The 12,291-nt window shown below is 37.1% G+C and overlaps 1 protein-coding gene and 1 pseudogene across 1 annotated transcript; one reads left to right on the top strand and one right to left on the bottom strand.

Annotated features, from left to right (window-relative positions):
* Window positions 1-247: 247 nt before the first annotated feature.
* LOC110653953 (disease resistance protein RPS2-like) lies at window positions 248-1,986 on the top strand. The gene has a single exon (XM_021809773.2). It carries the CDS (start codon window positions 298-300, stop codon window positions 1,984-1,986), a length of 1,689 nt encoding a protein of 562 aa, XP_021665465.2. The 5' UTR covers window positions 248-297.
* Window positions 1,987-4,868: 2,882 nt separating this feature from the next.
* On the bottom strand, window positions 4,869-11,340 carry LOC110655418 (sugar carrier protein C-like; annotated as a pseudogene).
* Between the last annotated feature and the right edge of the window lie 951 nt (window positions 11,341-12,291).

Genomic DNA, 12,291 nt, shown 5'->3' with positions numbered 1-12,291 from the left:
CTCCAAAGCCAAGGAGGAGTGTTAAGTATAATGTCTTTGAATCTGTCAACAAATTCAGCTTATGTTTTGCTATTCTTTAGGAAAATAAACCAGTCAAATATTAGTTGAGATTAGGCTGATATGTAGCAGATTTTTCTGCATTTTAGTTTCAACATTATTTTGTATAAATTTGTGGTTTTGGTACTTAATAAAGTATGAGTTTCCAGTAGTTAAATATATTTTTCCAGCTCTTATTACTTACAGAGCAGTTGTTCACCCAAAATAAATAAACCATTTGATGTGTCTACAGATCAAGAAATGGAATGTAGTCTTAGAAGAATCATGGAAAGCATTGAAGATTCAGATGTGGGCAGGATTGGGATTTATGGAGGAGCAAAGATTCAAAAACCTTTTGTAGAAGGCTTGAAGTATTTGTTTGCGACCATGGTCGCGGATATGTTCGAAAACATTATTTGGGTTACTGTTCCCAAAGTTTGGAATCTGAGAAATTTGCAGCTGGAAATTTCAGGACAACTGCCCTCAAATGTGATTGATAGCACGAATATTAACTCATGGGAACTGTTAATGGTGTTAGAGCGCATGAAGTTTTTGTTAATTCTACATGATGTTCGTCAGTTTATTAGTTTGGAAAAGGTTGGAATCCCCAGGCCAACTGCTGAAAATGGTTGCAAGATAGGTCTAATAGCTAGATCAGAGGAAGTATGCGATGCAATGGGAGTGGATTCGAAGATAGGACTAAAAGATTTATCGTCTTGGGAATTGTTCCATGGGAATGTTGGTGAAGTTGCTGATTCTTCAAGCCTCAAACCGCTAGCAACTCAAGTGCTTAACATGTGTGCTGACTATTCACTTGCCATCGTCCTAATGGCAGGGGCATTGAAAGATGTTTCTGATGTTGAGGTGTGGAGAAGAGCGCTTGAAACGTTGAGAAGGAAACCTGACTCTGACCAAGAAAAATTAGAAATCCTAATGGCTAATGTGTTGATGTTTAGCTATGAGCATCTGCAGGATGACAAAACAAGAAAATGTTTGAGAAATTATGCGCTTTTTTGTGAGAATGGGTGGATTGCTTCAGAGTTGTTGATGCAAAGATGGATATTCGATGGCCTAATAGATGCGCATGACCAAGGCAAAAAAATGCTTGAAACTCTCATCAATTTTAGTCTGCTGGATTACGAACAGGAGATAGAATTTGTCAAGATGAAGAAAAAAATTCGTTATATATTGCTAGAGTATATTGTTCCAACGGAGGAAGCTCAAGTATTATTTCTTATTAATGGTGGTATGGGGTTGACTAAGCCACCAAAGGTTGAGCAATGGGAGGGGTTAATTGAGATTGGTTTGATGGATAATCACATATCTGAATTGCCCATTAGTCCAAGTTGCCCCAAACTCCGAAAATTGTTCCTCGAAAGAAACTACAAGTTAAGAATCATACCTCCATTTTTTGATAATATGCCAGCTCTTCAGGTTCTAAACTTATCTAGAACTTCTATCAAATCTTTGCCTGAGTCTCTTTTCAAGTTGCTCAACCTTAGAAGGCTCTTTCTAAATCGTTGTGTTCTTATCACAACCTTGTCACCCGAAGTTGGAGAACTCAAGCAGCTTGAAGTACTTGATCTTGAAGGGACAGAGATCATGTTTTTGCCCAAGGAGGTTGGACAATTGACTAATCTCACATGCTTGGAAGTTTCATTTTTTGAACCTACAAGTCGAAGGAGTTTAAAGCAATCAAGTGAAATAATTCCTTGTGGGGCTATATCAGCTTTATATCTATTAGAAGAATTAAATATTGATATGAGTTATGATGACAAGCGGTGGAATGCATCTGCAGAAGAGGTTATTTCTGAGCTTTGTAGATTGCAGTGGTTGCATACGCTTAAAGTCTACCTTCCCAAGGTGGAATTTTTGAGCTATTTCAACTGGAATGAAGAAAAAATGGTGTTTCCATCTGTTGGAATCTCACATCGAAAGAATATAAAATAAAAAGGCAATATATAAGTGGTTGAGTTGCAACATTGACTGGGCTAGTCATTTTAATGTGTAAAGCAATCTAATCACTTATATAAGTCCGAATTAAAAATGAATTGATTATAATTTGACCGACACTCTCTTCGAATTTTAACATGGTATCAGAGCCCGGACTGGGTTGTGGGTTTTAGTCGCCCATAAGGCTGTATAATTGGGCCCGTGTTGTTTTAAAAAATAAAAAATACAAACTAATTGTCAAGTAACAACTGTGTGGTTGCACTTGAGGGGGGAGTGTTGGAATCCCACGTCGAAATAATATGAAGTAAAAGGGCAATATATAAGTGATTAGGTTGCAACATTGACTTGACTAGTCATTTTGATGTATAAAGCAATCTAATCACTTATATAAGTCCGAATTAAAATGAATTGATTATAATTTAACCGACACTTTCTCCGAATTTAGCACCATCATTGTCGTATTTTAAGTTCACGATTGGCCATCTTGTTGAGCATATCATATCTTGACTCTCAAGTGATACCGAATTGGAGCTAGAACGACATGATAGGTACTTGAGGTATGTAAATGGTGAAGGTGCTTAGGCATTCTACTGCACTTTTCTTGGACCGCAACTCGACTATTAGCAAGTTATCTGATTTTGGCTGCAGAAATATGATGCAATTAAAATGTCTTGTAGCAGGGCAATGCAACAATCTTCAAGCAATTATTGATGGAAATCAAATTGAGTCATCATCTAGTGATGCAACGGTTGGCCTTATTTCACTAGAATACATGCACATATATTACATGAAGAATCTAAGGAGCATATGGGAAGGTCCTGTGAATAACTCCAGCTTCAATTTATTGAAGTACTTGATCTTGCGAAAATGTCCAGAGCTTACCAACATCTTCACACCAGGGTTGCTAGCAAATTTCTCCAACCTTGAAGAGCTCACAATTCATGATTGTCCCCAAATCACAAGCTTAGTGAGTTGCTATAGTTGTGATGATAAAATCACTTTCATTCTCCCAGCCTTGAGAGGATATCACTTCATTTCTTACCAAAATTGATTAGCATCTCCAATGCTTTGCTAATTTCACCAAGGTTGGAATTGATGAGCTTTCAATATTGCCTGAACCTCAAGAGTCTCCCAATAAGCAAAGCTTTCAATGAGAATGTGAGAAAGATCAAGGGCGAGCATAGTTGGTGGCAAGAATTGAAGTGGGAAGGTACTCATCATGATTCTTGGGCTGACATTTTTTTTCCAATTGATTAATGTAATCAAATTATGTTGTGACTTGAGGAGCTGATGGGGCCGAGTTCTCTTTCATGCTTCTTTATGATGGGACTGGGTTCTCTTTTATGCCATATATGTTTCCTGCGTAAACACTCCTCTGTGTGTTCTTGTCTTGACAGATGAAAATTCGGTTGGTCTGTGTATGATCCAGATTTTGTCACTTAAAATAATCAGCCATAAGTTGGTATCCTTAGAGTTGGTCCAATGATCATGGTTTTAGTTTGACTGATTATGCCTAAAGTTTTTCCTTATTTTTTGTAAATTAATAAATTTCTGATTAATTAAAAAAAAATAATGAATGTGTTTAATGGATGTTACGTTTAATTCAGATTAAACTTTTCCTTCCCAATTTCATCCTTCTTAAAAATGAGTTTATTGGACTGATTGGGGCTGATATGTAATTGGCTAAAAACTTAAAAATGGGTTTATTTCAAACAGTTTAAGGGCAAAATTCAACTTTTCTCCTATGTAAAAACTGAGACATAACTTGAACATTTCATCAACCCAATACAAAAAACACATTCACAAATACCCCAAAGCAAGCTCACCACTCAACATAGAAGGCCAAGGAAAGTTGGTCTGCGGACAAATTAAACCAAGTCCAGTCCACTTCCAAAAGGCCCAAACACCATACTTCGATCCAATTGGAATAAAGCCATTATATTTATCATTTTATTTCTCAAGTAAAAATCAAATAATTATAATGCTCGCAGCAATCTGTGAGCCGCAAAGTTACTTCTGCTATTCAGAGTAGTTTAAAAAAATAATCAGTTTATGCTTAATGGATTTTATGTTTAATTCAGAGTAAACTTTTCCTTCACAATTTCATCCTTCTTAAAAATGAGTTTATTTGGACTGATTGGGGCTGTTATGTATTTGATTGAAAACATAAAAATGGGTTTATATAAATGATTTAAGGGCAAAATTGAAATTCAATCCTAGACGAAAATATTGAGAAATAACTTGAACATTTCATCAACCCAATGCAAAAAGCTACATTCACGAAGAGCCCAAAGCAAGCCCACCACTCAAGAAAAAAGGGCAAGGAAAGGTTGGTCTGTGGACAAATCCACCACCAAAAACCCAAACAAGATACTTCGATCCAATTGGAATAAAGCCATTATATTTATTATTTTATTTGTCATGTAAAAAATCAAATAATTATAATGTTGGCAGCAACTGGTTCTGCTACTCTCTTCTCATGCTTCAATCTGGCCTTGGGATGTTGAGCATTTCATTTATGACATTAAGAGTTTTTTGTCAATCTATCCTTCCTGTGTAATTAGATATATTCCTAGAGCAGCAAATAAATGTGCTGACTGGGTTGCAAAAAATGCTAGAATGGGATCAGTGTTACCGGAGTGGATATCAAACCCCCGAGTTCTTTATCTGAGTCGATTCAGCAGGATAGGTTGTAAGCATTTTTTTCATGAATGAAAGTTGTGCTTTACTGTTAAAAAAAATAATAATAATAATGCGAGCAGCAATCTGTGAGCTGCAAATCTACTACTGTTATTAAATAAAGAAACTACAGTACTCTAAAAATAAAACAAAATACACTACAAATAGGATAAACTATTGCCTGTATGACCTGAAGAAAACTAAACTAATTCAACTTTCTTGCCGCTAGGCAAATCATCATGATCAAAGTATGTTCTCCAGTAAGGATGATTCTTCCACACAGTGATCATCTCTTCAATTGGGACACCTTTAGTCTCAGGCAGGAGGTAGCAAATGAAGAGGCCCATGATCATAATGAAGAAAGCAAAGAAAACGAACAACCAAACTTCATATGGCAAAGCATTGCTGTGAAGACCTGAGCAATAATGAAAGTGAAGATCATGTTCACAGAGACATTGATACTCTGAGCAGCTGATCTGATTTCCAATGGGAAGATTTCACTTGGCACCAACCAGCCTAGAGGGCCCCATGACCATGCATACCCAGCAACAAATACGCATATTAGAATCACCACAATCACTGCATACCATGTAGGTAAATCTCCTGGGTTCCCATTCACTCCAAACTTAAGTCCAATTGCAAGTGCTACAACAAGCTGCTCGTTTACATTTGTAAATCGAGTTAGTCATCCAGCGGTTGAGTAAATAATTCTATAAGACTACAGATTGAAAGAGAAAAGAACAGCAAAGTACCTGACAAATAAACAATTGCGAGCTTCCTTCCAGGTAGAGAGCTCTTCTTCCAACCTTGTCAACAGTAAAAATTGAAAATACAGTTGCTAGAGCATTAATAATACCTGTAATTAGAGCAGACATGAGGGAAGCTTGGTTTTTGAAGCCAATGGTTCTGAACAAAACAGGAGCATAAAACACAATCACGTTCATGCCAGTGAGCTGTTTGAAACATTGGAATGCAGATAGCCATAACAAGATGTGGTCTGTACTGTCTCTCAATGATATTTCTCCAGGAATTTTTTACCAACTTAGCTGCTTCACTGGCTGCAATTAGATCATTGAACTCCTCATCAGCGTTGGGGACGCCGCGGAGTTCAATAAGTTTTTCTTTGGCTTTCCCAGGATGGTCTCGCTCAATCAGAGAATTTGGTGTCTTGTAAAAGAACTAAGAAATTTTGGAATAAGAATTCTGTTGTTTATTGCCCCAGAAGTCAAAGATATATATAAAAAATTACAGCTAACAAATAAGTTCCTAATCAAGCTAAACTACCAAAATTGTATCAGAATCATACAACAAAAGGTAAGAACAGATATGTACACAAAAATTCCTAAACAAAATAAGTTGCAGCTAACAGCTGTCTTTCCAAAACCCCCCTTCAAGTTGGAGCATGGAGATCTCGAATGCCTAACTTGCGAAGAAGAAAGTCAAACTGATCCTTTCCCAACGCCATTGTGAAGATATCCGTAGGTTGCATTGAACTACGTACATAATCTGTTCGAATGTTACCATTCAATATCTCATCACGGATAAAATGACAGTCCACTTCAATATGCTTGGTACGTTCATGATAGACAGGATTAGCAGCTATATGCAGAGCTACATGACTATCACAATAGAAATTCATAGGTTTAGTATGTGCCACACCAAGAGAATTCAATAATCCTTTCAACCATTTAAGTTCACAAGTTGTAGTACTCATAGACCGATATTCAGCTTCAGCGGATGAGCGAGACACTGTCTGTTGCTTTTTAGTCTTCCACGAGATAGGGGATTCACCCAAAAGAACAAAATAACCGGTCAAAGACCGTCTCACAAAGGACAAATAGCCCAATCGTAATCACGAAGCGCACAATTTGAGATCACGATTGGCATGCGAGTATACCCTAACTGGATTTCTTTCAAATAATGCACAACTCTAACAAATGCCTCCCAATGAGCTTTCTTCGTTGTTTCATGAATCGAGCAAGAATATGCACACAATAAGACAACTCGGGCCGAGTTATTGTTAGATAAATAAGCCGTCCCACCGCACGCCTATATCGAGTGGTCATCCACATCATCACTCTCGGTAAGGGCCAGCTTGTGATTTTGTTCAAGAGGAGTTTTAGCTGGCTTGCAACCCAGTAATCCAACTTCTGAAATTACATCCAACGCATACTTACGTTGACACAATAAAATACCATTCGAGTTTCTGGCTACTTCAATCCTTAAGAAAAATTTCAGCTTCCCCAAGTCTTTCATATGAAAGCAACAACTCAAATAGTTCTTGAATTTTTGTACAGCGAAAACATCATTGCTGGAGATAATAAAGTCATCCACATAAATAAGCACATTCAATTGAATAGTCCCAGCTCGAAAAGTGAACAAAGAGTAATCTGAATATGATTACTGAAATCCATAAGCTTTCAGAGATGCAGCCAATTTCGCAAACCAATATCTAGGTGCTTACTGCAAACTGTATAGAGATTTCCGGAGTTTACAAACCTTCCCTGGTGATTGAGAAGCAAATCCAGGCGGCATCTTCATGTAAACCTCTTCCTCCAAATCATCGTGTAAGAAAGCATTTTGGACATCCATCTAATGGAGTTCCCAATTCTTTGTAGCCGCAAAGGCAAGAAAGGTGCGCACAGTAACCATTTTTGCTGTAGGAGCAAAAGTCTCCTGATAATCTATGCCTTCAACTTGATTATTTCCCAATATTACTAACCGCGCCTTGTGTCGTTCAACACTTCCATCAGAATTGTATTTAATTTTGTATACCCACTTACTTCCTATTGCTGTCTTCCCAAATGGCAGATTTTCAACTGTCCATGTAACATTATCCTCCAAAGCCTGTAGAGAATTTATCATAACCCACATAATGTGCTATAGAGCAAGGCGTACCTGAGGAATCAGATTGGGAAGGTGAGCATACCGAGGGGCTTGTTTGGATGGCGTTTGTCACATAATCCTTCAAACGAACACTAGGTTGCTTAGCTCTTTGTCCCCTACCTAGTTGCTCTTCAACAACTTCACCTCTATCCACTCCCTCACTGTTTTCATGGATCAATTCTTCCGTTTCAGGATTCACCTCACTTTCTCTACCCACACTTTCATCGTTCTCCTTTCCCAAGTTGTTCTCTAAACCATCAACTTCATCACCCAACTCCTTAACTCCATTTTTAATGAGTTCATCACCCATTGTTTTCTCATTTGCATATGGAAATTCTGTTTCAGCGAATACCACGTCTCTTGATACAAAGTATTCTTTAGTTTCCAAATCATACAATCTCCATCCCTTCTTTTCAAATGAATACCCAACAAAAACACACCTATGACTTCTACTACCAAATTTATCTTTATCCCGATTCAGATTATGCGCATAGCACAAACAACCAAAAACCCGAACGTGTTTGTGAGAAGGTACTTTCCTAAAGAGCATCTCATATGGGGTTTTACCATTTAATAACATAGATGGAGTCCTATTAATCAAATACCCGGCTGCAAGTACACATTCTCCCCAAAATTCTATGGGTAAATTTGCTTGGAAACGCAAGGCTCTTGCCACATTAAGAATATGACGATGTTTTCTTTCCACTCGGTCATTTTGTTGAGGTGTTCCTACACAGAAAGTTTGATGCAACATCCCTTGTTCATCAAAATATTCTTTCAAGCACATAAATTCACTTTCGTTATCACTTCTGACAATTTTCACATTTTTTTCAAATTGGCATTTAACCATCACAACAAATTTTTTAAGAACACAAGCTGCTTCTTGTTTTCCATTCAGCAAATATATCCAAATAGCACGAGAGTAATCATCAACAATTGTTAAGAAGTAAATTGCTCCACAAGAAGTTGGGACTCTATAAGGTCCCCACAAATCGCAATGTATCAATTCAAAATAACTATCAGCTCTATTGTCACTAGAAAAGAAAATCTCTCTTGTTTGCTTTGCTCTAAAACAAACTTCACAAGTTTTATTAGTTTTCCTAACTATGCTACCAGCTTCTGGAATTAACTCTACCACCTTATAAGAAGGATGACCCATTCTCTTATGCCAAAGCTCAAAAGACCCTACATCAGTTACCTTGTAAGCATGTACCGATGTCACTCCCTTGAGAAAGTACAGCCCCTCGCGTTGCTCACCCGCTCCAATCAGGTTCCTAGAATTTAGGTCATGTATAGCACAAATTTTGTTAGTGAGTTGAATAACCAAATTTGAATCATTAAGTAGTTGTGATACAGAGATCAGATTGCAATTCAAATTTGGCACATAAAGGACTCATTGCAATTTCAAGTCTCCTCCAAGCAACACAGTTCCTTTTTTCACCGCCAAGGTCTTTTCTCCATTAAGTAACCCTACTGAGCATGGCACAATGTCACGCAATTCACTCAAAAATGCCAACGTTCCTGTCATATGATGGGAAGCTCCTTTGTCAATAATCCAAGGAAATATCATCTGTGTACCTGTCAACCTCTCATTGCCACCATTCTGACAAGAATTCAACATGCCCAGCAAAGCAGCCCACTGCTCTTCATTTAATCCACTAAAACCCTTTCGATCTGAATCTGTCACAAATCCACGCCCACCATTAACTCCAGTTGCTTGTGTGGCATTGGCACGAGCAACTCCTCCCTTGCTACGTCCTGCTCCATTGCCACACTTTTGACCACCTCCTCGTCCAGCAGAAGTTTCACGTGGTCTATTACCCCACCATTCTGGATAACATATCAGCTGGAAATAACTTTTAGCATCATGTCCCTCTCGGTTGTAATTAGAACAAATTGAGGATTTGTCTTTATCCCCCCCCCCCTGAATTTCGACTTCCTGCTCGAATTGCAAAACTCATAGGATTGCCTCTTTCTTCCTTGGTTCATGTCATAGTTCGCACCCACTCTTGCTGAACAACCATAGCATAGGCACGATTCAAATTGGGCAAGGGTTCAGTGCTCAAAATATTAGAGCACACTGTTCCGTATCCTTCTTCATCCAAGCCCATCAAAAACTGATGAACTCTCTCTTCTTCACGCTTTCTTTCCAATTCAATGGTAAGATTGCATCTGCAGCCTGCACAGATACACACTAGTATCTGATCATAGTTGTTTATTTCATCCCATAACGTTTTGAGTCTTCCGAAATAGGACACGATCGGTTGACCTTCCTGCCTACAATTCGCCAGATCCGATCTCAGTTACTGCATTCGTGGACCATTCCCAATCGAGAACCTCTATTTAATATCCTCCCACAGATCCTTTACATTCTCCATGTGAGAGATGGTCGAGCGAAACATCAGTTCAATGGTGTTAAACACCCAAGAAACCAGCATTGAGTTAACCGTCCACCAATCTTCAAGTTCCAGTGAGTCATCTGCTGGTTGCTTAACAGATCCATCAATAAAACCATATTTCTTTTTGGCCCGCAATGCAGTCCGCATAGCTCACGCCCATTCTTCATAATTCTCGCCCTTCAACTGAACTTGGGTAATCAAGTTACCTGGGTTGTCATTCGAATTCAGTGTGTAAGAACTAGAAGTTTTCTTTCCTGATCCAGAACTCTCATTTTTCTTTTCATCAGCCATGGCTCTGATACCATATAAAAGAACTAAGAAATTTTGGAATAAGAATTCTAATGTTTATTGCCCCAGAAATCAAAGATATATATAAAAAATTACAGCTAACAAATAGGTTCCTAATCAAGCTAAACTACCAAAATTGTATCATAATCATATAACAAAAGGTAAGAACAGATATGCACACAAAAATTCCTAAACAAATGCCCTAAATAAATGCAAAATAAGTGACAGCTAACAGCTGCCTTTCCAATATGTCTCGGGAAGGAAAAAGGAGCCTATGATAATGATCAGTGCTGGAACTAAAGCAATCCCCAAACTCAAACGCCATCCCCAACCATCAATCTTGGCAAAGAAATAGTTCAGAAGGTTAGCAACTAGAATACCAATTGTTATTGACAATTGGAACATCATGTTTAGACCACCCCTGCATCTGTGTGGAGCAACTTCTAAGAGATATATCGGAACAGACTGTAAACAAAATTATAGGTATCAGATTCCAAACTAAGTATACAAATTTTTGAAAGAGACTGAAAAAAGAACATGAAACTATACCTGATTGGCACTTCCAATACCAAAACCAAGCAACAGACGACCAATAATGAGCATGGCAAGATTCTGAGCAAACCCATTAAGGATTGCACCAACAGCAAAAAGGAGTCCACCGGCAACCATAGAAACCCGGCGTCCCAATTTTCTGGTGATATAGGAGGCAAATATGGATGAAACAAGTGCAGCAAGATATAAAGAAGAGGTGAACAACGTCAATATCTGGCTATCAAAAGCACAGTATTGGTTAACCGATAGATGAACCAGTGATTGCTTCCGGTGAACAGCTGGAAAGAACTTCTTCAAGAAATCATCTATGGATATAACACCACCTGCACGTAGTTAATTTATTCCTATATTAATCAGGGCTTAAACACATTAGTAAAATAAATTGTCAACACAATTAGCTTAGCTAGAACACACCTGAAATGCCCAGATCATAGCCAAAGATTAGACCTCCTGTTGCTGAAATAACACATGTAATGAAAACATGGAGAGTAAGGTTGCCAGGGTAATCCTTCCCTGCGGTTGCTGAAACAATAACTCCACCAGCCATTGTTGTTTTTCTGCTTGAGATCATTCGAGCGACTAGAGGAATATGACTGTTAAGAAGGCAAAAATAGATGGATTGAATAGTGAACCAGCGAACTGTTTATATAGGCTACAGGGAGAGCTGCATGCTACCATATCTCTACTAGGATTGGTATAAGTTTATCCTATTGACCTAGTGGCATTTGGATTTGAGGACTCAGATAACTTGGCGGAATGGGATTTGGATTTTGAATTCTTTGTGTTAGAATTTTATCCTGAATATATACGACCAGAGAAACATATTAGTATTAGGACACGAAGTATTAGGACACGGAGCATGTAAGATTAATATATATATATATATATATATATATATATATATATATATATATATATATATATATATATATATATATATATATATATATAAAGCAATCAGGTTTTTCCCTGGTGCTGACACGTACGATTTCAAAACCTTCATATTTATGCCACGTGGCAACATTTAAAACAGTTAAGTTTTCTCCTGGGCTGCCACATAAAATTCTAAAACCAATACATTTTTACCAAATGGCAATATTAAATTAAATTTATTGCATTACCACATATACCAATTATATTATTATATATTTATATCTCTCTATATATATAAAACAAGAAGGTTTTCTCTTATTATTGCTACGTGGCACTCTAAATTTTAGTGCTGTCACGTGGCATTTACTATATAAAAATTATTATATTTTACAATTATAATAATTAATGTAAGTAATTATTATTTTTTATATTAAGTATTTAATTTCATTTTTTATTTAATTCTAATTTCATTTTAAATATCTTTATCATTACTATTATTACCATAATTTTTATGGCTAACTAATTAAAAGTAGCAGATATATTTCAAAAATTTATAAATTTTTCATTTAAGGATTCTTAATTTTTTTATTATTTCATTTAATTATACAAATTTAAGAATTATACA

This window comes from Hevea brasiliensis, chromosome 14, assembly GCF_030052815.1.
Source record: "Hevea brasiliensis isolate MT/VB/25A 57/8 chromosome 14, ASM3005281v1, whole genome shotgun sequence".
NCBI classification, from domain to species: Eukaryota; Viridiplantae; Streptophyta; class Magnoliopsida; order Malpighiales; family Euphorbiaceae; genus Hevea; species Hevea brasiliensis.
This window is presented reverse-complemented; position numbering and strand designations above follow the sequence as displayed.

Coding starts and splice junctions, on each gene's coding strand:
- LOC110653953 (XM_021809773.2), top strand. CDS start 298: ATGGAATGTAGTCTTAGAAGAATCATGGAAAGCATTGAAGATTCAGAT.